Source organism: Rhinoderma darwinii, chromosome 2 (assembly GCF_050947455.1).
Source record: "Rhinoderma darwinii isolate aRhiDar2 chromosome 2, aRhiDar2.hap1, whole genome shotgun sequence".
In the NCBI taxonomy this organism is placed as follows: Eukaryota; Metazoa; Chordata; class Amphibia; order Anura; family Rhinodermatidae; genus Rhinoderma; species Rhinoderma darwinii.
In genome coordinates, this window is record NC_134688.1 from 406251248 (window position 1) to 406278595 (window position 27348).

At 42.6% G+C, this 27348-nt stretch overlaps 1 protein-coding gene across 1 annotated transcript; it reads right to left on the minus strand.

The window, feature by feature from the left end:
• Nucleotides 1-215: 215 nt before the first annotated feature.
• Nucleotides 216-26393, minus strand: POM121 (POM121 transmembrane nucleoporin). The gene is made up of 13 exons (XM_075854138.1): nt 25687-26393; nt 24430-24642; nt 18891-19055; nt 18696-18767; nt 15789-15960; nt 15608-15699; nt 14995-15062; nt 9807-9922; nt 9619-9721; nt 9140-9304; nt 6309-7637; nt 3760-3858; nt 216-2533 (listed from the first exon to the last, which is right to left on the minus strand). Exons 1-13 carry the CDS (start codon nt 26145-26147, stop codon nt 2436-2438), a joined length of 3153 nt encoding a protein of 1050 aa, XP_075710253.1. The 5' UTR covers nt 26148-26393; the 3' UTR covers nt 216-2435.
• Nucleotides 26394-27348: the final 955 nt, after the last annotated feature.

Sequence of the window (27348 nt, forward strand, 5' to 3'; positions counted from 1 at the left end):
CGTAGAAAGTCTATGGCTCGGGTTTTAAGGACCCTGACCGCTGGCCGCAAAAACACAGCCAGCGGTCGGGAACCAGTTAATCACTGAAACAGCAATTTAAAGAGACCTTGTTTTTAGGATTGTGTGACTCCAAACAGAACTCAGCTGAAGCATTTTAACATATTACCAAGAAACTTGTACGAGTCTTCTGAATTCACAATATGATCAAAGACAAGTTAAGCAATTTCATTTTATTTAAAATCAGAACTTTAAGACATAAGAATTTATAAAAAAAAAAAACCCACACACTTCTAAAAAAAAAAAAAAAATCCTCCGAACTCTAATCCAGGCAAAACCGCAAGCTTACAAAACTATATACATTCTGACATACATAAAGCCATACACGTTGTCCACAGCAGATTAGTCCTGGTAGCCTCACAGTAGTGCTTTGGGCTGTAAAGGTCTGAGGGATCCATTTGAGCTATATGACCGTTCTGGGAGATTACTGTAACTTTCCTCATCTGCATACTGAGGGGGGAGAAAATTCATAAGTGGCATGTCCACTACTCTAGTAGATTCCCTAGGCAGATACATATGTGCCAGCAGTAGTGAAGATACCCCTTTAAAGATAGCTTCAGCAAGACTCAGTTTTGCATGGAGCGTTGGGTGCCAACACAGGGCTACTTTCTATAAAAACATTGGCAAAAAGGTATATGCTTGGACCCTATAGGGGTTAAAAGCCTTCAATTGGTGTCCTCACCTTGGTGCTTCTGCAGGCCTATTCCATAGTCTGTCTCATGCTCTGCAATTTCAGAATATACATTGCAGTCAATGCCATAATTTCCCAAAACCCACAGCCAGGCCAGCTACTAACGCTTACTTAGATATATTTGCACCAAGGCGAGACGATCCAAATCACACACTGTCTAGAAAATCCAGGCAAGAGGTAAATAAAAATACTTATCGGTGATTTCACAGCCAATTTTTATCCAGTGTCTGCTCAACGTATTAAAACGCTAACACAAAAACACTGGTTTACTTATTGGACAACCCCACTGCTTTGGTGTGCTATGAAATAGTTTTGTTCAGTGACGCTACAAAACCCAATATGTATATTTAGACATTGCTCTACAGGTGTCTACATATTAACTGTTTAACATTGCGCCTGTGAAATCTGCCCCAACACTGCTGGTCTGGAAATATCATGGACATCTGAATCTTGGCCATTTAGGTGTGTGATCCTTAAATCAGACAGTCAACATTGGGAAGTTAGAAGCTGCTGGAGCCATTTTAAACATTGACAATTTGATGGTTGATGCCAAAGCAACATTTTATCATGAATTTATATGCAGGGTACTTCACTGCCCCTTTAAGCCCAGACATTACAAAGAGCTACCAGCCATTATAGTTCATTCCGTCACGCAAATTGACAGATCACTTGTGAGCAAAAACACAAATGTTAAAGCCCCCGTACCTGCTGCACAGTCATTCTAACATGCATTTCACTCTCTTCCCCTTCGAGGTAGCTTACAAATACATATTTTTCACAACACAGATAAGGTGACTGACAAATATAGGGTATGGACAGTCATAAGTTAAGATGGTGCCTGCTTGGTACTGAATTTACAATCTGCACCAGAGAGGGGAAGGAGAACTGTTTAAATCTAACAGTCCCAACACATCCAAAAGCTTTAGAAATCAGAGCAAGTAAATGGTTAACAGTTTGCAGTAATTCTGAGTTGTAGTAATCTGCCATTGTATATATCCTAGTAGGACTGGGAAAAGTTTGGAAAAAAAACAAAACAATTCCCTTGAATACAATGCACCAGGCAGCAAGTCCGTCATCTCAGATAACTTGGTCAGTTTTAAGATTGTAAAAATGTGGTGTTAAGTATTGTGAACATTGCTATTGTCATGGTACGGTGGTTCTAGGCTGTTAGCACTCCTTCCCTTACTGAGCAACTTAGCAATAGCTGGAATATAAAGTTACCTAGATCATCAAGTAAAGAGGAAGCAGGCAAAAAAAACAAAAAGGCACTGCAAATAAAACTGACTAAATTGTAAACAAAGGGGGGGGGGGGGGGGGAGAAAAAAAAAAAAAAAAGCAGGTCTACACAATACATTTATACAGAACTCGTCTAGCCTGCAGCTCCCAGCCACAGGATGGTCACTGTCCAGATGAGAAGGTGCATAAAGCAAGGTGGCAATGGTCCAACAAGAGTAAGACCAGTTGGATCTGTTTGGCAGTGTCATTATACATGTTGCAGTAGCCACACAACTCCATAAAGGAATCAGGGAAGGTTAGTGGTAATCACTAGACCTTGCCTGGAGAAAAAAAAAAATCTAATTCCTCACTCGAGTTAGAATGTAGCAGTTTTCCCATTTAAAGAAAACCAAGCAGAATGTGTACAGAGATTGTACATTTAGTTCATATGAGTGAGCGGACACAGTTCAGGCTATTTCTTCCGTGTATGCTGACGTCGTGCCATTAGTCGCTGCCGAGCTCCTGAAGCCTTAGATGTTACACCAATTGAGAAGCCAGGATTTGCTTGACCTGGGAAAGAACAAAAAAAAGTTTATATAATCAAATCATACAATCAGAAGTCCAGCATTTTTCAAGTTTTTACCTCCAGTTGACAATTCTAAGTTGTCCCTCAGATTGCTAGAATAAATGAACATTCACATTACAATCTCATCAACATTACATACAAGGCTACATTCAGACAAGCGTGTGCAACCTCGGACATGAAAAAAAAAAATACGTTTTTTTTACGTCAGAGGTTAACCCGTTTCAGGATGCGTTATCATGGATCCCTCATAAGCTAGAATCTGGAGGGATGCATGAAAATGCAATATAGAACATGACTGTTTTTTTAGTGGATCGTGTAAAGGACCTGTGGAAAAATAGGACGTGTGAACCGCCCCAATGAAATACACGTGTCCGTGTGACAGCTGTGGTTCAAACGGCAGTCACACCGACGAGTTTCACGCTTGGCTGAAAGAGTCCTAAGACTGTTAGGTGCACCCCTACCATTCAGCCACTCCATGTTTTCCCCATTGATGAAAGCTCGACATGTCAGAAGTCTTCTACTGGAGGTAGACTGAGGCTTCGTTCACATCTGCGTCAGGGCTCTGCGCCGACTGAATCGTGCCCTGACTGAAACGAAACCTGGTTGCCATTTGTGTAATCACCATTCATTTCAATGGTGAAGGATCTGGTGCCAATGGTTTCCGTTTGTCTTAGTTGTGCAGGGGTTCCATCGTTTTGACGGAATAAACAGCATAGTCAACTACACTATGGATTCTGTCAAAACGACGGAACCCCTGCACAACTAAGACAAACGGAAACCATTGGCACCGGATGCTTCACCATTAAAATCAATGGTGATTGGCACAAATGGCAACCAGGTTTAGTTTGTCAGGGCACGATTCAGTCGGAGCAGAGCCCTGACGCAGATGTGAACCAAGCCTAACATTCATTACAGCACTAAAATATTTAAAGGGTGTCCTGAGAAACCACTTATTCTATTATGTCACAGAATCTATAATTTATCCAAGATCAGTAGAGTGTCTGGGAGGAAAACAATGGAAGGCTACAGAACAGTTAGCAAGTTAAATAAAAAAAAAAAAAGAAATATCACTGGCAAGACCACTGCAGACTATACAATGGACTCTTGTTTCAGAAGAGCATATATCACCTAAATATAGCTGCTGTTTTCCAGAGTAAATTTAAGCAGAGCCACCCTGGAATCTGTATGTTATGTCAAACATGCATCTTACCAAATGAAGGGCCAGGACTGCCAAAGGAGGATGTAGGAGTCATGAAATTAATAGGTACAGGGGAGGCATTGTGACCAAATGATGGTGTAGCAGGTGTTCCTACAGAAAAAGCAAAAGTATGTGAAACAAAAAACAGAAAACTCTAAGACAGTCTACCCAGTCATTCACACTAGCATTGGAAAGCTAGATGCCAGGCTCTTGTTCAGCGGGAACAGCCAAAATAAAAAATGCAAGCAGTAACACAGGTATGTCCCCTATCCATTACCTAACTGTCAGCAGATTCCCCCCCCCCCCCCTCTACCAGACTCCCACTCATTGGTTTCATCTGGCAGATGCAGTATTTTCTGAATGACCTCTGAACCAGTCCTTTCAATTAACTATAATAGCCTTTATATTGGCACTGCATTTAAAAAGATTACAGAACAGCTTAAAGAGACTCACCACATTATAAGTGTCCCATCTCCTACATAAGGAGATGGGCGCTGTAATGTAGGTGACCGTAATTCTTTAAACCACTATGAGCAATTTTTAGCTTTATGCTAATGTTTCTTAATGCCCAAGTGGTCGTGTTTAACATTAGACCAAGTGGGCGTTGTACAGAGGTGTATGACGCTGACCAATCAGTGACCAGTCAGCGTCATACACTCCTCCATTCATTTACACTGCACTAGCGATAGTTATATCGCTATGTGCAGCTTCATACACATTACATTACTACAGTGTCCTGATAATGAATATACATCACTACCAGCCTGGACGTCATGTGTATTCAGAATCCTGACACTTCTGAATCTTTTCTATGAGATTCCAGCAAGGCAAGCGTAATCTCTTTTGAAATGACAGGTTACATCGTAATCTCGCGAGATTACGCTTGCCTTGCTGGAATCTCACAGAAGATTCAGAAGTGTCAGGATTCTGAACAAACATCATGTCCTGGCTGGTCGGGATGTATATTCATTGTCACGACACTGCAGTAATGTTAGGGTTTGTGTAAGTGACTGCACTAGCGATATAACTATATCGCTATCTGCAGTGTAAATGAATGGAGAGAAGTGTATGACGCCAATTGGTCAGCGTCATACACTCTTCTGTACAACGCCCACTTGGTCTAACGTAAAAACACGCCCACTTGGGCATTATGAGCGATTTTTTGCTTTATGCTAATGTTTCTTAAAGTGGTTTAAAATAGCAGTGCTTTGTATTTAGAAAAACTGTCACCTACATTACAGCGCCGATCTCCTTATGTAGGATATAGGGCACTTATGTGGTGACAGCCTCTTTAACACTACCTTTTTAACCTGCATAAGACAATGTTGTAGCCATACAAAAATGGCAATTCAGTCCGAGTAAACCTAACATGCACACAAGACACTTGAGTCTTGCGTCCGAGACACGGACCGTTTTTCACAGCCCGAACTCTGTCGTGTGCAAGAAGTGTAACCATTCACGGTTTACTGCTTTTTCTCCTCAGGAGACCTATCAGCTCACTGACAGGGTCAGGCTACTGCTGCCCATAGAAGTCTATGGAGTGGGGAGGAGGGAGACAGACACTGCTGCAGCTTCCTAGTAAGTGCTGTATCTCACCCCAGTGCTGGATTCACAGCTACACTGCTATATAATCTCTATATTGCTGTTTGTAGCACACCCTCACAGATGGCTGGAGACGCGCCCAAATTTAAGATGCATGCAAGTAATAAAATTAGGCGTATCTTACTCAAACGCTTTAGATTAAGCCTGGTGTATGAAATGCCAGTCTCACACCTTGTTCTGTTTTGGTTTGTGTTTTTCTCCCTAAAACACATTTAACTACCCATGCATTTTACAAAGTATTTTCAGCTGTAAGCCTATGACTAGTAAGGCTGGATTCACTCGAGCGTGATCAGTCTGTGATATACGGTCTGTATGTCAGCCGCATTTCCCAGACTGAACACACTGCAGGGAGCTGGGCTCCTAGTATCATCGTTATCTATGACGCTAGGTGTCACTGCCTCGCTGTGGGAAAACTGTCCCGTACTGTAATCATGTTTTCAGTACAGGACAGTAGTTCCGCAGAGGCAGTGACACCTAGCGTCATAGATAACGATGCTAGGAGCGCGGCTCCCTGCAGTGTGTTCAGTCTGGGAAATACGGCTGACCGTATATCAGACCAAACACGCGTGTGTGGGGCACCTAAGTTTAACAGATTAGAGTGTGAACACTTTGTAAAATCCATGGATAATACAAAAAAAAAAAAAAAAAAATGCATGCGTTTTGATACGTTTCTCCCCAACAGTTCAAAAACGTGAACCCAGCCATAAACTCCCATCAGCCTAGATTCATCCAGGCAGATACATACATTATAGCAGAACTGCTGTGTTCATCCACTCCAATGTGGCAGTGCTACACTTTCTGCAGCCCAATGAAATCGTAGTCACCCTTAGTGCTAACCTAACTATTGAATTTAACATTACAGATGCCGAGAGGCCTTATCTATAGTTCACCGTCATTTGAATGAACCCACTTTACCAGTTTGAACACAATTATCTGACAAATAAGCCATTTGCACTCACCAAAAGAAAGGTTGTTTTCAGCTGGTCCAGGGGTCCCAAAGCTCAATGACGTGCTATTCTGAGCCACAGAAGAGTTTCCAAAACTCATAGCTGGGGCAGGCACAACGCTTGTAGTTGCACCAAAGGATCCAGCAGGTTTTGCCTGCTCTCCAAAAGGGAAAGGCTTTGAAGCAGCACCAAACTGGTTTGTTGTGGGGGCACTGTTTGTTTGCGTGCTATTCATTGTGCCAAACGCTGTGGGGTTTGCTGTGGCAGAAGTAGATCCAAATGTAAAAGTTGTGTTTGAACCAAACGCTGGTTGGGAGTTTGCACCAAATGCTGTCTGAGAGCTGCTCCCAAAAGCGGGCTGAGCACCGGATCCAAATGTAGACTGACCTCCAGATGTTCCAAAGCTGGCAAGTGGATTAGTGGCCGGTTTGTTTGCTTGTACACCAGTCCCTGAGCTACTGATAAAAGTAGATGTGCCAGAGCTAGCAGGGTAGGGAGGTGGATTGGAGTTCAGCGCAACTGAAAACACAGAAGCGTTAGCCCCAAACATAGACTGTTGGGGTTGAGATGCTGGAGCAGTTTGTGTATTCCCAAACATATTCAAGCCAGGCGTTGCTTGTGAGGTAGGCGCTTGCCCAAATACAAATGTTGTCTTTGTTTGGGAATCTGAACTTGTGCCACTTCCTAAGAACGTATTTGCAGGAGCAGATCCCGCCACACTACTAGATGTTACACCCCCAGAAAAGGTTGAACTAAAACTAGTGGTGGCACTGCTGGACGTGGGTAAAGAAATTGACGGCTTTGGAGCGCTGTCCGTGCTTGGAGTTGTACTTGTCATTGCAGCACCAAACCCAGAAAATGCTGGAGGAGCAGTGGATGTAGGATTCGCCTGGAATGTGAAAGGGGCTGCAGACGTAGCGGGTTGCTGAGTTGAAGAGTCCCCAAATCTTGGTTTAAAGGTACTTGCAGGTTGATTTTGTTGCACGTTCTGCTCTCCAAATATTGGTTTAAAAGTATTTGTTGAAGATACAGAGGGCATTGATGGGCTACTTGATGAAACACTGGGTGGATTAGCACTCGCATTACTAGGAAATAGCGGCTTAAAGCTAGATTGCGACTCGTTCCCGGATGGTTGGGTCAGAAGTTGGAGCAGACTACTCTTTGATTCCGGTTTGTTCTGGACAGCACTATTCAGCTGGGATGGTAAGTTGCTGGGCACTACTGCAGCTGGTTGGGGAGTTGGTGTGAAGGAAACGATCTGACAATGACCAGAAACTTCTTTAGGAGAAGACAAACCCAATGCGGGATTGGGAAAGTCCGCAGCAACAGCTTGTACAGGTGCTAATTAAGAGGGGAAAAAATAAAATGTTAAAAAAAAAAATCTAAGTACACAAGTAAATTAAGGCCTCATGCACACGACCGTAGCCGTGTGCACGGCCGTGATTTTCGGGTCGGCCGGCTGCGGACTGTCAGCCGCAGGCCGCCCGCACATGCACATGGCCGCGGCCATTGTTTTCAATGAGCCCGGACCGCAGAACCGGGCCGTAATAAGACATGCCCGTTCTTTCTGCGGTCTGGGCTCCCGGGCCGTGCACGGACCGCAAAAACTACGGTCATGTGCACGGCCCCATAGAAAAGAATGGGGCCGCAATTCTCCCGTGGATTTTCGGGGGAATTGCGGACGCAAAAACACGGTCGTGTGCATGAGGCCTAAGACTTCAAATCAGATCTAACAAAAAAAAAACATTTCCACGTAGTGTAGTCCAGCGAGTGTTTGCATGCAAATTTTTTTTTTTTTTACGTTGCTTTTCAAAACTTATGTAAACTAGTGTAACACTATGTAATTAGCACTTTTTTAATGTAGAAGGCTTCTTTCACACTGGCGTCACTATCCGAGAGAGAATTGATGCATTAAATGTAAAGTAACGGTCCTGTTAGAATTTCAAGGGTAAATCATTTGTATCAGTTGCTTTCCGTTTGTCTCAGTTTGCTAGGTTTCCGTTTTGTTTTTTTAACGGAAACAAAAAGTTCTGTAGACTGCATTAATGTTTCCGTTCAAAAAAACAGAAACCCAGCGAACGGAAAGCAACCGATACCATGGATTTCAATGGTAATTAGTTTGCAATTCTAACGGAACCGTTGCTTTCCGTTTAATGCATCGATCCTCTCTTCCTCTGTCTGAAGACGTAAACTGATAGTAACAGTAGTGTGAACTTAGTCACACATCAGGCTCATCCTTGACTTCAGAGTGCTCAAGAGATTCCATTAGCTGTACGGACTTTGTTAAAGAGAATCTCTTGCGGTTGAGAGCCCTTTAAGGCCACAGCTTTTTCTCATTCGGGTATGTTCACACAGTTTAGAACAGATTTTGAGGCGTATTTCATGCTGATGAAATTTCCTTGTAAGAGTAGTAAAATATGGGGACATATACACATACATATATATGGCATTGCCGTAATCGTATTGACCCACAGAATAAGGTTAACCTATTTTAATTGCACAGTAAATTCTGTAAAAACAAAGCGCAAAAAAATAAAATGGAGGAATGGCTGTTTTTTTTTTTCCATTTTCTACCCCACAAATTTTTTTCACCATTTCCTAGTACATTATATGGCACAATAAATGGCGCTATGAAAAACTACAACTCATCCTGCAATCAAGCCTTCATAACTTTAATTTTTTCCGTCGATTTCAGTCCAATGAGTTTTGGAAGGTGGGGAGGAAAAAACGAAAATGAAAATTGTTTACAACGGGAAGGGGTTAAGTGTCATCCAGTGACCATGAATAAAGTAAAGATTACACAATATATCATATACGTGTTCAGACCGTGCCGGCTTCCTCACCTTGTGAACCTTCTTTGTTCTGCATTTTAGCTAGACTCTGTAGTAAGGGGTTACTGCTTGCTGTAGAGGTGTGTGATGTCAGAGCAGATGTTGTAGATAGACTAAAGACAGGTGATGCAGCAACAGTCGTGGCTGTGGATGGCGCAGAGCTGGCAGGGATGGACTCTACATATTAAAAATAAAAAAAATTGTATATCTATATACACACACAAACAGATTGTTTTAAGTACAGATTTTTCTAGCAGCAGCAACTTTCCAGCAGTCATCTTGACCACCATGCAGGTCTATTAGGCCCTGTTCACACAGTTTTTTGCAGGCAGAAAATTCTGCCTGTAAAAATCAGCTGGATTTTTTTTAAGTGGTTTTGCACCACAGGCGTTTGCCGCATTTTTTTTTACCTCTTCAACAGGCAAAGGAAACAACAATGACCATTTGACATAAAATGCGTCAAAAAACAATGGCCGTTTATGAGTTCTCACCAGCAGTTTCTTCCAGTGCCTTGTTAAGCCTCTGTAAAAATGCTTTTTTCTCAGAATCCAGATCCTTTGATGTAATATTGTATCCAACCACAGGTGGAGGAGGCTGTAAGGAGGAAATTTATTATTTTTTGGAAGACCTCCTAAAAAAAAGGACAAAGGAAGGGTTGGGAACAGACTCAAATATTTACCAGTGGGTATTGATCACGTCCTGAACAGACCAACAAAACCTTCTTCCTTCGAGGACCGCCGCTTCCATTATCAGATGAATTTAAAGCAGAAGACTTGGAGGAAGGAGTTTCATTGACTAGGGAGAAAGTTATATTAATGTTGTAAAATAAACGCATGCCTGTTCAAAACAATCCCACCATAAATGGGTACAGATGGTTAGCAGCTAAGAGACAAAATTATCCATAGACAAGTTTAAAGTGAATATCCACTTCACACATTTTTAGGTCCAAAGTGGCATGCGGATTTCTTAATATATCTTTACGCAGGGGATTTGGAGTTCTGTATAAGAAAAACAAAAAGTTACATCCAATATAAAGATACACTAAGAAATTATTCTGCGCAGAATGGAGTTTAGTAAAAAAAAATAAAATAAATAAAACACAAAGCGACATAAGTTTAGAATACTGCAAGTCTTTGTAATTCACACGGCATGTATTTGACGTGTTTTTCGTGCGATGATTTAAGCTTCCCATTGACAGTGGGAAAGCGTGCAGTTAGTGCATAGGACGAGTTTTCATGCGTGTGTTTAAAACCATGTTGCATTAAAAAAAAAAAAAAAAAAAAGTCAGGTCAATTCTCTTGAGCGAAAACATGCCTAATGCCCATAGTCAATGGGAGTCCTAATTACGTGCCAAAAGCGCACACAAAAAAAAAAAAAGCAAACGCCTGTAGTTTAAGCGCTTTACAAACAATGCTAGCGTTTGACAACTTTTTTTTAGTGCCGTGTGAACTAGCCTAAATTTCATGTGCTTCAGCTTCTGTGGCTCTGCAGTGAGGGACCCTGTCTTCCAGCAGCAGTTTAAGTATGGGATTACAGCTTCTAACTCCATATGTGCAGGAGAGGAGATTATGTAACATACTGTACTTGTATGCATAAAACACTTACTATCAGGCAGGAAAACTTTGAAAATGACTGTATAATCCTTTCAATATAAGTACACCAGCTTCATCAGGTCTAAGACTTAATAATGTATGCAGTTTATAGTGTGAATTCTGGTGAACGATCCTCTTTAACCCTCTCCTGCCGCAGTCACAGATTTTCACTTTGGTCTTTTCCTCCCCACCTTCCAAAAGCCGTGACTTTATTTTTCCATCAATATTGCCATATGAGAGCTTGTTTTTTGCAGGGCGAGCTTTAGTTTATATTGTTACCATTTTGGGGTACATGAGACTAATTTTTTGTGGGAGATGAATTGACCACAAAACAGCAATTCTGATATTTTTTATTTAACAGCGTTCACCGTGCAGACTAAAATGATATTTAACAGTTCAGACTTTTACGGTTGTGTCTACCACTTCTTAATTTTTTTGCTTTCCTTCAAGCATAATTTAAAAAAAATAAAACTAAGTTCAAACCCCCGCTTCCCAGTTTTTTTTTTATGTATTAAAAAAAAAAATTATATATATATATATATATATATATATTTATTTTTTTAATTGTTGACCTAGGGGACTTTGACCGGCGATCGTTAGATCGCTTGCACAACATACCGCAATACTAATAATGTACCGCAGTATATAGTGATTCTGACAGTCTCCTATGACCCCCTGATCTTGCCACAGGGGGGGGGGGGGGGTTAGAATGGTGCGCCCATGTTTTTAGTTGTTTAAGGGCTGCGGTCGCTACGGACTGCAGAAGTTAACGGGTTAAAACAGCGGGACCCCACTTGTTACCTTGAAGTGTCAGATGTAACACAGCCGACACGCTCGTCTTATTGGGTGGGCTCAGCCTGTGAGCCCGCTCCATACTCCCCAACCCGGCGTGCGCTATATAGAGACACAGACGGCAGATGTCGGGAAGGGGTTAACCCTTTCAGGACCAGACTAGTTTTTTGTCTTTATGCTTTTCTTTTTTCCTCCCCGCCTTCAAAGAGTCATAAGGTTTTTATTTTTTGTTGACAGCCATATGAGGGCTTATTTTTTAACGGGACAAGTCGTATCTAATGGTACCATTTAATAACGTGTGAAGTACTGAAAAACTGGGGGGAGAGATACAACTTTTTGATCACTTTATTAGTTTTTTTTTGAGAGCCAAGGTGACTGAGTATTTTTTTTAGTTTTTTTTCTTTTTAAACCAGCGATTGTTAGATCGCTGGTACAATACACTGCAATACTAATGTATTGCAGTATATTGTTTTTAAAGGCTTTTGTAACACGATCGCAGTTCCTGTCGGTTAGTCCATGGTGTCAGCTGTAATACACAGCCGACACCCACAGCGTATGGCGCGGGCTTAGCACGTGAGCCTGCTCTATTTCCCCTCCACCCGCACCACATGCTATTAAGTTGTGTTGTGTGAAGGGGTTAATGTGCAGAGTGAAAAAAAATAATAATTTTACACCGATATACCATTATAGTGCACAATATGTTGCGCCACTGAAGAGAAGTACCTAATAAAGTGTTAAATTGGGTTCTCCTGGGTATGGCGATGCCATATATGTAGACATAACCTGCTGTAGGGCTCAAAAGTGTGGCAGCGCTATTTGGCTTTTTGAGCGCAGATTTTGCTTGGTAGTTCTGTTTGAAATACCAGTAAAACCCCAGTTTAGAACGTGGGGCATATGTAATCTGGGGAGTAATGTGGCCGGTGTCGCACTGATAAATGGTGCCCAATCTTATCCGCTTTTGGACACTGCACATTTTGCGTCGCCATATTCTGAGCCAGAACTTTTTTATTTCAGTCAAAAGCTGTGCAAGGGCTTGTTTTTGGCAGGACGGGTTGTAGTTTCTTGGTACTATTTTGGGGTATGTGTGACTTTTTGATCACCCCTTGCAAAAAAAAAAAAAGTGGCGACCAAGTGTGATTCTGGCATGGCTAACTTACTTTGTGGTGTTCACCGTGTGGGGAAAAAAAATATATCGTTTGGGTCGTTACGAACGTGGTGACTTTTTTTCCTTATAATAAAAAAAAAGTTTTGTAACTTAGTATTTTTATTAAGCTTTTTTATTGCCCCACTAGAGGGACTTTTTTTAACTCGTTTTATTGAAAAGTGAGTTTGTTTTATCACAATATGAGGTATACGTGACAAAGGTAAAGGACAACAGTGTCCCGAACAATACAACAAAGCACTCGCAGGTGCTGTACAAATCTCAATATTGCCGTCCTGTTTACTTCACTACTCAAGAGGCATAATAAAATTCACAAAAGAGAAGTCCATTCACTACATTTTTAACAGTATAATGCTCATACAATGTGTTTATATGTGAGAGGTCCGGGAGATCCACTACATTATCCCACTAGAGGGACTTTAAGACCTGGAGCACCGATTGCTGCTAGAATACATTACACACCAAGGTAGTGTAATGTACAGACGATGAGAGGCTTTTACATCTGAAAAGACACTGTTTTCAGGAGAAAACAGCTGCCTCGTTTCAGATGTAAAAGCTCCTCCTCGTATTATGCCAGGCGTCTTTGACGCCTGTAATCTTGAGCTGCTCTTCATTGACTTCAATGAACGGCTCAAATTACGTTGTAAAGCAGTGTCCTGCACTTCTTTGCCGAGGCAGTCAATTTACGCGTCATAGTTTGGCAGCTGTCAAACGACGACGCGTAAATGACAGGTCGTCTGCACAGTACGTCGGCAAACCCATTCAAATGAATGGGCAGATGTTTGCTGACGTATTGTAGCCATATTTTCAGACGTAAAACGAGGCATAATACGCTTCGTTTACGTCTGAAAACAGGTCGTGTGAACCCAGCCTAACCGTCAGTCTGACACTGATGTAATAGGAAGCCTGAGGCTTCTGTAAATGACCCAGAAGCCATTGTCTGGCCTCCGGTGGCCATGCCAACCATCAGTAGCCTCAAAAAAAAAAAAAATCGCATTGTGGGGGCTGCCGATGTGCTACAACCCCAGAATTCAGCAATTGTAATCGGTCGCCGCATCTAAGGGGTTAATTATCTAAATCAGCGGCAATGGCCCGCTGATGGGCAACAGTACAGACACCCTGCAGTTAACCATTAAACTTTGGATGTAACTGCGCTAACTCACCTAGACATGCAGTTAAGTCAAGGTGCGGGAAGGGGTTAATATTTTGGGGAATGTATCACTAATTTTTTTGGGGTGTTGAAGTAGCACCAAAACTGATTTGCCCATTTTGACCTTTTCCCTGATACAGCATTCACCATATAGGGTATTTTGATAGTTTGGGCATTTTTGGACGTGGGGGATACCGAATGTGCTTATTTATTTATGTGTGATCTAGGGGAGGGGGTAATTTAATTTATTTTTTTATTACTATTCTTTAGCCCCCCCCCCCCTCCCCCTAGGGGGCTGGAACATGCAGTCATTAGCTTATGCTGTAGACTGCAAGATTACAATATTGCAGTCCAATGCAAGATTAGTGCATGGCTATTGAGACCTGCCATAGGCAGGTCACAATAGCAATCTTCCTATAGCAGGGCTGGGAGCATTCACAAGGCTACCAGCTGCTATAGGAGAACAGCGGCTCTCGCCGCGCAGGAGCCGGCGACCAGCCCCAAAGAGGAAGGGGCAGTAAAAACCCCCTCAGATGCTGGTGGTCACATCAGACACCAGCATCTGAGGAGTTAAATGATTGCGATCAGAGGTTTCTGATCGCAAGCATTGCCGCAGGGTCCCTGCTGGTTAACACAGCAGAGACCTTGCGGCTACGGCGCCCGCTCTGCTTCTTAGCAAGCGCCATGTTTAAAAACTCGACATATCACCAGTAGAGTGAGGGGACAGGGCTAAGACATGTTAAGTAATCCCTCCAAACCTTTGACTGTCAGATGTTTAGGGTTTCTAAACCCTAAACAAGTTTCATTGGATATCATTTAGGGTATGTGCGCACACACTAATTACGTCCGTAATTGACGGACGTATTTCGGCCGCAAGTACCGGACCGAACAGTGCAGGGAGCCAGGCTCCTAGCATCATACTTATGTACGATGCTAGGAGTCCCTGCCTCGCTGCAGGACAACTGTCCCGTACTGAAAACATGATTACAGTACGGGACAGTTGTCCTGCAGAGAGGCAGGGACTCCTAGCATCGTACATAACTATGATGCCAGGAGCCCGGCTCCTTGCAGTGTGTTCGGTCCGGTACTTGCGGCCGAAATACGTCCGTCAATTACGGACATAATTAGTGTGTGCGCACATACACTTAGACTACAAAATGTGTTTACTTACACTGTCCAGACTGATCCCCACTGCCGGATTTCACTGGAGTAGACTGGCTCACTTCATGCAGTTCTTCTCTGTTGGAAAGGAGGATGTAGAGGACATTCATTTACCAATCTACTTTCAAAGCTTTGGCAAGCCACAAAGCTTAAATGGCTATTCTAGCCACAAACCACTGGATCAATGATAAATGTTAAATTAATGGTTGCCACTAACGCTCACGGATAGCTGAAATGGGGGATCGCAGCCAGGGGAAACAATGGGGTAGCAGTAGAGAAAGGAGTTTGCGTAGAGTAGTATCACGCGCCCTGCTGCCATCACTTCAGGGGACTCCAACTTTGTTAAAGTATAAAATGAGGCAGAGAAATAGACCTGAACATCTAATTAGAGGCAAAACAAGCTTACTAAGCTGCATTTGTAAGTCCCGTTGCTTTGAATGGAGATACACAAGCATATACAAGGTGGCCTCTTCATTTATTCCCCATGATGTCACCAGGCCTGGCGAAAGGGTGCTAGGAAACCCCAGTTCAACTGATGTGGACATGACAAAAACTTAGTTGGGTGTCCCAACTAGGTCATAGGATGGGAACCCCCCAACATTCAGTTTTATTAAGGGTAGTACCTGGCCTTTTTGGCAGATAGGTCTGGCGTTTGACTCCGGGATGAGGGTGAGCTTGAAATTACAGATGTATTCTGGCAATTTCGCTTTCTTTTCTAAAAGGCAAAAACGTTGCATATGAACACAGTGATCGTCCCGAAAACTTGCACACAAGCGTAAGCTATCTAAAAAGCCCATACCATACCTGTAGGAGGACTCTACTGGAACTGAAGGAGCTGGTGATTGCATTATGAGTTGGCATTGTAAATCCATTCATTGTGCAGCTATTCAGTGAACTATTGGAGGAGGTACGGGAGCGTTTATGGACAGCCTCATCAAGTACCTGTGTATTCAGCGCTCTTTTCAAGGTGTCTGACCTAATTAAGATAGAGAGTGAGTGCGCAGGCAAGCAGTAATAAACATTCAAGAGTTAGTCTGGTGACAGAGCCTCTAAGTTTATAAGTGCCCTGTCTCCTACATAGTCTGATCGGTGCTGTAATGTAGATAACAGCAGTGGTTTTTATTTTGAAAAACTCTTTTGAGCAATTTTAGATTTATGCTAATTCGTTTCTTAAAGATCAACTGGGCGTGTTTTTACTTTTGACCAAGTGGGTGTTGTAAAGAAGTGTGTGAGGCCGACCAACCAGTGACATACACTTCTCATTGTTCCAGCCCATTGTTACAGTGTGACTGCAGTGACAGAAGCCGGGCTGGAACAATGAGAAGTGTATGACGCTGATTGGTCACGGATTGGTCAGCGTCATACACGTCTCTTTACAACGCCCAGTTGGTAAAAAGTAAAACAAACTCCCAGTTGTTTATTAACCTCTTAATGACCAAGCCATTTTTTACGTTTTTCTATCGTTTCATTCAAAGAGCTATAACTTTTATTTTTGCGTCGACATAGCTGTATAAGGTCTTGTTTTTTGCGGGACAAGTTGTAATTTTTAATAGCACCATTTTGGGGTACATACAATTTATTGATTAACTTTTATTAACTTTTTTGGGGGGGGAGGGACCCTGCTATTTCGCCACACTTTTTTGCATCCCAAATTTACACAGTTTACCGTGTGGTATAAATAACACAATAACTTTATACAGTGGGTTGTTGCGATTGCAACAATACCAAATTTGTATAGTTTGTATGTTTTACTACTTTTACACAGTGAAAACACTTTTCAAAATTAGTTTGTCTCCATATTTGAAGAGCCGTAACTTTTCTATTTTTTCGCCGATGCAGTTGTAGGAGGGCTTTTTTTTGCAGGACGACTTGTAGTTTTTATTTGTACCGTTTTAGAGTAGATACGACTGATCACTTATCACATTTTTTTTTTTAAGGATGGATTCAAAGAAAACAGCAATTTTTGCATAGCTTTATTTTATACGACACCGTGCGGGTTAAATAATGTAATAAGTTTATCGTTGGGGTAGTTACAGACGCAGCAATTCCAAATGTCTAACTTTTTTTACTTTATTTTGTTTAATAAAGCAGTTTGCAAGGGGGAAAAGTGAAAAAAAAAAATATATGGAAAACCCACTTTATTAAATAATTATTATTTATTTTTTTTACTAGTCCCACTAGGGGACTTCACTATGCGATTATCCGATCGCATTTATAATACACTGCAATACTTCTATATTGAAGTGTATTATGCCTGTCCGTGTAAAACGGACAGGCATCTGCTAGGTCATGCCGGAGGCATGACCTAACAGGCATTTACTACAGGCTGACCTGGGGGCCTGATTTGACAGCTCCCTGCTCGGTTTACTTATTCCGATGCAGTGCCGTAAAAAGGCTATTGCAAAGTAAAGCCTGTTAGTGGCTGCCGTGAAAACACTATGGGGCGGTCACTAACGGGTTAAGAAACTAATTAGCATAAATCTAAAATAGTTCACAACTTGGTCAAAAACTATAGTTTTTCAAAATAAAAACCACTTATCTACGTTACAGCGCTGATCAGATTATGTAGGAGATAGGGTACTTATAATCTGGTGACAGCCTCTTTAATTGTAGGTTGTGACTGATGCCCAACAGTAGCATCAGTCACCATAGAGTTAAATGTTATATGTTAAACTGATACTTCATGAAATATCATAGTCTATGGGTAATATATGTGTTGCCACGGTAAGGCATCTGTTGATCTATTAACATAGACTAACATGGAAGCTGTTTAACATCAGTCTTGAAGAGCCCATGAGGTATACATCAAACCTACACCTGTGACATGGCATACGGCACACACCGGCTGGAACGTTAAAATAAACCTATACCGCACGAGATGTTTTTGGCGAGATCCTGTGAGATGGAAAAGCAAAGTGTACTACTCTATCCAGTCCACATGGTGGGCCGAGGCAAAGATGGATTTTTATGCCATTACAAGCATCACATACATACTAGGAATCATTTAGTTTACACAAACTAGTAATACAGCGCAGAAGGACTACCGTTTACATACTGAAACAAAAAAATACAAAAACTGTACGGACAAAGAAGTTTTAACCAGCAATACTTTTAACGATTCAGTAAAAAAAGCACAAAGAACCCCCATAAAACTCACCCCGTCCCCAAACAGCTTCTATATGCCAAACTAACAATACATCAGTCTAATGCAGCAACCATAACTGTACGATTAGTTAAGGTCACATAGGTTGAAAGAAAAAAAAAAAGTCCATCAAGTTCAACCCCTCAATAAATTACCCATCATTCATTGTTTGATTAATTAGAATTTTTACCTTATATAATTATAACAAAAAAAAAAGTGGAGGCGCTCTGGCACTATATGAGCAGTTTGTCAACTACCAACGAAGCCACTACTAAATGTTGGGACCAAATAGCCGGCTTTATTGGAATCCATGTTGGAGGTATACTCTCCTAGAGGCAGTCATTCTAGTGATCTATGAAGGTTTAGCATGTCAGGTGACCCCCCCCCCCCCACCCGTGATCACACAATGCTCACCTAACCATAGGCAATGTTTCCCAGTAGACCCTGTACCACCACAATGGTCACTTTCAATGCTACAGTCAGAGGCTAAAGTGATGAGTGCAGGACCAAATCGCTAGAAGGTTTCAGGGAACATTTATTTAGGATCAGAAGACACTTCCATTACTTACTTTGAGACATACGACAAGGAACCATTTACCATTGGAGATTCAGACTCTCCACTTCCACTGCTAGCCTGTCTCCTAGAAGAAAGTTTACGGTGACCATCAGTTTACATACAGCAGAGCCGACTGTGCACTAAACACCCTGGAGTCTCGGAAACGTCCCTTTGCCTACTGAAGACTCCCAACCATTTGCATTCTTACCTTCTCTTGTTCTCCGTCCCTGCACCGATATTGTATTCTTCATCTTTGTTCATCCTCTTTCTGCTCTCGCGGATGGCATTGAGCACCGTCTCCTTCGCACATGGATCTGGAGGTGCATATATAACTGAAGGAGAGGCCGGGCCAGGTGACAGCAGACTATTCAAACTAGAGGAAAAAAAAAAAAAAAAACTAAATATCCTCTAAGGTAGATGGACTAGATCTTCTATACAAGTCTGATTGTGGTTTGACTGCCCCACAGAACCAGAGTAGGGCTGACTGGTCGCCCTCTCCAAGTCCCTTCCACATCTCCCAATGACTTTGGCCTTATTCACACGAGCGTATTTCACGTCCATGCCCTATACTTGTTTTATGCGCATCACGCACCCATTCAGGTCAATGGGTGCGTGAAGATCACGGACAGCACACAGATGCACATTCATGTGCCATGCGTTTTTCACACAGCAGTTGCTAAAGAAATGAGGGGGGGGGGGGGAAGCACCTCCTTGTTTCTTTTTCTGATGTTAAAAACGCGTGACACATACGTGTGTAAAAAAAAATGCAGACATGCACTGTACACGGAAATGCAATGCAGGAAAAATGCTGCGTCTTTTAAGCATGCAAAATGGATACATTCGTGTGAATAAGGCCTAAAAAGAATGTCACCAGGTTTATGCTTCCCCTATATGAGAGCAGCCTAAAGTAGTGCCAGAGACCTGGATATCTGTGCTGGGTCACCTAGAAATTCTTCCTGGTGTTCTAGCCGCAGGTCATGCACTTAGAGGACTACATGGTGCACCAACTAGTCAACATACACCAGCTGTGGCCAGCACTGCCCACCTACCATTGATGGGCAGAGAAAGTGCCCAAAAATGGGGGGAAAAAAATAAATCTGTCAATCAGCTGTGGGAGGAGCTAACCACAGCGCATGAATACAGATTATAGGAGAAAACCAGGAAGTATTTCAAAAGTGACAGAGCGCCATGATCAGGGACTGACACTACTTTAGGGTATGTGCACAGTGCTTTTTGACAAGCAGGAAGAAGGAAAAAAAATGAAATAAATAAAAAAAAGCTTTGGAGGACATACTTTTAATTTACCAGATTCAAAAACTGCACAAAACAGATGGTGCATTTTTTTTCCTTTTTGCACCTCCCATTGCCTTCAAATGGAGGTTCAGAGGTGACAACCACTCCAAGGGGGGGGGGGGGGGGCACGATGCTCAGAAAAAAGCCTCTCCCATTGAAGTCTGTACTCTGATAATGATCATCCATGTACTCTGCAACTAAAGCTGAGGAAGGGAAGATACATTTAAAGCTATGGGCCAGTTTACACAGAGTTTTGACACGTTTGACGCAGAAACCGTGACGGAAAACCCACCAAAAAAAACTGTTGAAAATGGCTCCCATTGATTTCAATGGGAGGCGGAGGGGTTGTTTTTCCCACAAGCGGAACAACCGGTTGTTCTGCTCGCGGGAAAAGGGACAGGACCTATCTCCGGGCGTTTACACTTCGGACAATGGGAGGTAGAAGCGTATTTCGCTGCGTTTTTTACCCACAATGGCAGCAGGTGAAAAACGCAGCGAAAACCGGCATGCAGGCAGAGCAAAATGCCTGAATGTTGAGGTAGATTTTCCTCCTGCAAAAAAAGTGTGAACCCAGCATAAGAAGGTTTTTATTCTGAGCTACAGCACCGTGTACACATTTGACAGCGCTATGTGCGGGAGAATTAGAAGATTTTTAGGATAAATATTCACTGAACTAACTTAACAGCTTTAAAAAAAAAAAAACCTACTAAATGTATCACAGCCTATGAAACCTTCATAGTAGTTTAAGAATATATGTATTTAATTGGTGATTCTAAAAATTCTAATTTACATTAAAGTTCACCAGTCACATTTTAACCCCTTTAGGACCAGCCCCATTTTTTTGTCACTTTATGTGGTAATCACTTTAGAATGCTTTTACCTATCCAAGCAATTTTTTTTTCTCATGACATATTGGACTATGATAGTGGAAAAAGGTGGTTGATAAATTCATTGCTTATTTGTGAAAAACACCAAATTGAGAATTTGCAAAAATTAAGGTTTTTCTAGATTTAAAATCTATCTAACATAGTAATACCACCCATAATAGTCACTAGTTTACATTTCCCATACGTCTACTTTATGTTTGTATCTTTTTTTTAACGTCTTCATTTTTCTAGGACGTTAGAAGGCTTAGAAATCTAGAGTATCTAGGGCTATAGTTAGTATTTTGACACCAATTTTGTCTGTAAAAAGAAAGTATTTTTTCTGACCAAAAAACAAACAAAAAAAACAGAATTTGAGTCTTTACAAGAAAGAGAAAAAGAACCCCAACATTTATAAAGCAATTTCTCCCGAGTACAGCAATACCCCATATGTGGTCATAAACTTCTGTTTGGAAACACGGCAGGGCTCAGTAGGGCAGGAGCATGCAGACTTTGCTCGACTGGTTTTTAGGCTCCGTGTCACATTAGCAGAGCCTGGGACGTACCAGTACAGTAGAAACCCCTGAGAAGTGACTATTTTGGAAACGACACCTCCCAGGGGATTCATCTAGGGGTGTAGAGAGTATTTTGACCACACCGGTTTTATAAATTTTATTAGAATTAGGCAGTGAAAATTTCTTTTTTTTTAAAAAAGAAAAAAAAATATGCAGTTTTAGCTCCCAATTTCTTTATTTTCACGAGTGGTAATAGGAGGAAAAACACCACACAATTTACTCAATTTTTCCCACTACCCCTCGTGAAAATAAGGAAATTGGGAGCTAAAAACAGCATATTTTATTTTATTTTTTTTAAAAAATAATTTTTAATTTTCACTGCTCAATTCTAATAAAATCTATAAAACACCTGTGGGGTCAAAATGCTCACTACACCCCTAGATGAATCCCCTGGGAGGTGTAGTTTCCAAAATAGTCACTCGGGGTTTCTACTATATGCGACATGGCGCCCGTACACCAATCCAGCAAAATCTAGTTTGTCAATACCCCATGTGTGGTCCTAAACTGCTGTATGGGCACATGGCAGAGTTCAAAATGGAAGGAGCGCCATTTGGTTTTTAGAGTGCAGATTTTGCTTGATTGGGGTATGGGCACCATGTTGTGTTTGCAGAGCCCCTGAGGTACCAGAGTACAGTAGAAACTACACCCCTCAAGACATTTATCATTTGCTTGGACATATGACAGGGCTCAGAATTGGAGCATCATGTGCATTTGAGGCCTATTTTGGTGATTTTCACAGCATTGACCCACAATTGCAGGACTCAGGGGTTTGTTTTACTATTTGACCTCCAAGCAATGATCTATTTTGGAAACTGCTCCCCTCAAGGCATTGTTTTAAGGGGTGTAGTGAACATAAAGACCCCACACGTATTAGAAATAAAACGCTCAGTGGATGGTGCAAAGTGAAAATTGCTGTTTCCCACTGATATGCCATTTTAGTGCCCAATATGTTGTGCTCAGTTTGTGCCACTGCAGACAAATATCTCAAACTGTTAAGGGGGTTGTATCGGGTATGGCGATCCCATATATGTGGACATAAAGTGCTGTTTTGGCACATTGTAGTGCTCAGAAGGTAGGAAGTGCCATTTGGAGCACAGATTTAGCTTGGTGGTAGTTAGGTTTGGGGTATTGCTGGTATTTTAGTTTATAATGTGTGGGCATATGTAATCTGCGCAGAGTACATCAGGATAGAATGTAGTAAATAAAGAATTATCCGCAGATGTGTGGACACTTATTTGTGTCATCTTTTTATTTTTCTATCAAAAAAAGCCGTGGGAGCTTGTTTTTGCAGGACGGGTTGTAGTTTATTGGTACAATTGGTACATGCAGCATTTATCACTTTTTATTCCATGTTTTAGTAGGGGTGGTTAACAAAAAACGGCGATTCTGGAATGTTTTTTTATGATGTTCACCGTATGGGGAAGACCACGTGGTATCTTTATAGTTTGGACACAGCGATACCAAATGTGTACTTTGCCTTTTTCCCATAAGTTTTTTTGTTATAGGGAAAAGCTAGTTTTTAACTTGAAACACCACATTTTCATTAACTTTTTTTTGTCCCACTAGGGGGCTTGAAGCGATGAAGCCCTGATCACTATTCTAATACTCTGCACTACCTACATGGTGCAGTGTATTAGAGCTGTCAGTTATTCACTGACAGCAAGCACATCAGGGCTTGCCTGCAGGCTGAGCCTAATAGGCTTTCATACTAGGCAGACCAGGAGGCCATTGTTAGGATTCTGGTTGCCATAGCGACCATTGGCACCTATGCGGGTGCCGATCGTTGCCATAGCAACCATCGGGTGTGATCGAACCACCTAGATACAGCGATTGCTTTTGATTGCTACATCTAAGGGGTTAATCGGCTGTATCGGAGGCTAGCTCCGGTCCTGGCTGTTACACAGCTGACACTCACTGGTGGCTGGCTCAGCCTCGGAGCCTGCTCCATCATGGACAGTTACGTGACTAGGCGCTGACACTTTAGCGCGGATGACGTAACTGTACGAGATTGACACAGCCTTGAATGTCAGCTTTGATTTAAAATAAGGATGTGTGTCTGCAAAACAAGAATATTTTGGAGTAGACTACACTATACGCTACAGTTATGTACTGGGGGGTGGGGCGACCTAACCATAACCTGCAGCATGTCTGTGTGTGCCTGTGTCTCATTCTGCTCCCCCCTCCCCACGGACTTCTATGGGCAGCACCTACGTCTCCTCTTTTCTCCCTCTTGTTGCCCCCCTGCCCTCTCCAAAGCAAAGTCTTCTATGGGCAGGCTGTGAAGAGAACCCCCCCCCTCCCCATGTCCTGCAGTCCATCTCGTCTGGTCTACCTAGACAGTCTTTTTCAACCTTAACAGGGGGTGAACAGTTTACAGGAAGGGAGACACCTAGTGGCAGTAACTAAACACAGAATTTGCATGTATAGAACTAAAATGAAGTAAACAAATTTGATCTATATCAGGTATACTATTCGACTAGAATAAGTGGTTTGAAAGGCTAGTGTCCATTTAACATCAGGGCACTGCTCAGAGTATTGGCAGTTTAGAGAAATATTTTAGCGCTCAAGTGGCATTTATAGAAAGCAGACCGCTTTTGAACTAAAATGGCACATTATATATATGAGCAGTAAAATAGTCTAGGCTGTATTTCTCATTTATAAACATATGGGCATCCTGCCTATGCAATACATGCAGTTGCTGTGCACTCCAGGTAAATGTACACATCCTTTACTGCGAAGTCTAAAAGAGGTAGACTTATATTTCAAGCAGACCACACAACATTCAGTCGCTCGCAAATCATGGTAAAGTCTCCACAAACAATAGTTCCCTATGGAAAAGGTTGTCCATGGCGGCTTCTGATAGGGAACATTGAGCTCTTTGTTCAAATGACAACTTTACTACAACTAGTGGGCAACCAAAAAGCGCTGTGTATCCCTGGCCTAATCCCCTCTTGGACACAGTATCACTTCAACTACATAAACCCGAATATATATCTCAAGAACGGTTATCACTTACACTGGCGAACGAGTGATATTTGGATCAGGACGTGCAATTTTCACAGTCAAAGGGCTGCGAATCTGAGAGTATTTGGGAGACAGAAGAGTTTTCCTTGGAAAGCCATCCACATACACTGTAGGAAGAGATCCTGGCATACTGTATTGGGGCTGGTGGGTAGGGTACCGCCTGCGTGGGCTCATGAAGGTCCGGTTGTATACAACAGGAGTCTCCCTGAAAAGGAAAAAAAAATATTAAAATTAAATTGGAGTATCTACACAATATGACATCAAAGGCTGAAGCTCCGAACTACCTGCAATATAAATACTCAGAACACCTAGTAAATGCTGTTTTTCCTCCTCAGAGACATGATACAACTGTAGAAGGTGTACCCCATGAGGAAATCTAAGACCCTGCCAAAATGAACCCCACATAAGGCCTTAAGGGTGTATTCCCATTTCGGGAAATTTCTGGCTTACACCCAGGAGATGCCATTGCAACCACTGGGACCTCACCCAATAACTGGGGCCCTGTTCCTCAGAACGAATGGATTGGCAGGTCATGCGTGCACTTGGCTGCTCCATTCATTCCCTATGGCACTGACAGATAGCCCAGTGTTGTACTGTTATCTCCAGCAGTCATACAGTGAATGGAGCGGCAGTGAACATTCTCAACCTGGCATTCCATTCTGAGAAACAGGACCCCCGTTCTCATGATCAGTGGGAGTCTAACCACTGGGACCACCAAACAGCAGGTGATCAACTATCCTGTAGTTAGGGGGATAACATTTAATCTGGTGACTGCCCCTTTAAGTAGATTAGGCAAAGCTAGCGAACTAAAGGTCTAACGGAGGCAAATGCCTGCAGACTCCCATGAGGAGGGCAGAATACTTTCTTTCATACAGAGCGGTTTATATTTTTTGCTGGATTCCATTGTATGGAATAACGTATTTTACTACAATATCTAACACGTGTATATGTAAACATGTGTAATTCTGGCCCTCATTGTGCTAATAGAGCCCTATAGACACTTACCAGATGTATGTTTAGTAGGGCAAAAACACATTGTGTGAACAGGGCCTTAGTCAATTACAAGCTTACAGAAAAAGGATCTAAATGAAAGGATGTCAATTAACATCACTAGTGAACAGCAGCAAACTATTGTGACATACAGGACTGCCACAGCAAAGATCTCTACTGATCAGGTCCAACCAGACTGGTGCCAGTCCTCACTACCGGCAGCGCATGACAACCACATCATGCTGGACCAGTCACCCACCTGAAGGAGAGGCGCCTGGCAGGGGTTGGCACCGCGGGATTGGGTCTTGTTAGCCTTTCTTTCAGATCCCGAGTTCCCCGACCCAGTGCCCTGGCCGGGGGCTCTTGCTTGCCCAGGTAGCTCCCCATAAGTAACAGTAAGGAGACTGGACTCCACTTGACAACCGGTTCCCGAAGTCTTCGGTATAGAACAGGCCTCGGTCTTATAAGGGCCGCTCCGCCAGCACGTTGTCCCCACTCAGGGAGTCTCCACAATAGTCCCCCTGACCGCGTATAAGCCCAGCCGGCAACCACACACAGCACAAGGGCGCTAAGCACGGGGAAGCAGTACACAAACACCAGGAGAAGCAGGGCAGCGGGCAGGAGCAAGGTGACCGGCTGCAACTCTCGATTCAAACCGTTCCTAATCAGCCGCCTCAGCCGGTCCCTGACCCCTCCTACCCGCCCTCCCGACGGACACATGATCGGCTGAGCACCCCGCCAGGCCTTAAATACCCAGCGTGCACCTCGCGTGCAGGACCCCGTCCGTCACATCCCGTGTAACCAAGCAACGTGCATTTTCTCCGCCCAGAGCTTCTTTTGAAAAGAGTTCTCGTTATCGGTGTTTTCCTATGGGAGGTGCCTTCCCGCCATATACGTCATTTCCAGTCTTTGTCTATTGGATGAAACATATTCTGTCTCCGTTGCTACTCGTATCCGGCGCCAGTAGAGTCTGACGTAGAATGTTTGGCTTTAGCCAATGACTTGTATGGACGGGATCATGTGATCTTAAAGGAGCTCTCCTGGGTATTATTTACAACGTATTGTAAGCCTTCCAAAGCCGCAAAGTAAAGACAGAGGCATACGCAGAAATCATAGGGCACCATAGTAAAACAAATCTGAGCACTGTATTTTTCAATTTTTTCATAGCGTAAAAAAATGCATAAATCTAACCTTAAAGAGGCTCTGTTACCACATTATAAGTGCCCTATCTCCTACATAAGGAGATCGGCGCTATAATGTAGGGGACAGCAGTGCTTTTTATTTAAAAAAACGATCTGTTTTCACCACTTTATTAGCGATTTTAGCTTTATGCTAATGTGTTGCGTATTTTTTTACTTTAGACCAAGTGGGCGTTGTACAGGGGAGTGTATGACGCTGACCAATCAGCATCATGCACTCCTCTCCATTCATTTACACAGCGCATAGGGATCCTGCTAGATCCTTATGTGCTGTCTTATACTAACACATTAACAATACTGAAGTGTTTAGACAGTGAATAGACATTCCACAGGATGTCTATTCACAATCTCTGCACTTCGTTACTCTGTCTGTGGTAGTTGCAGCAGAGGAAGGGTGATCTCGTTGTAACCTGTCATTTAGAGCGAGATCTCGCGAGATTACGCTTCCTCTGCTGTAACTACCACAGACAGAGTAACGAAGTGCAGAGATTGTGAATAGACATCCCGTGGAATGTCTATTCACTGTCTAAACACTTCAGTATTGTTAATGTGTTAGTATAAGGCCTCGTTTACACGAGCGTGATATACGTGCGTGCGACGCGCGTGCTTTTCACGCGTGTCGTACGCACCTATATTAGTCTATGGGGGCATGCAGACAGTCCATGAGTTTTGCTCAGCGTGAGTCCGCTGAAAAAAACGACATGTCCTATCTTTGTGCGCTG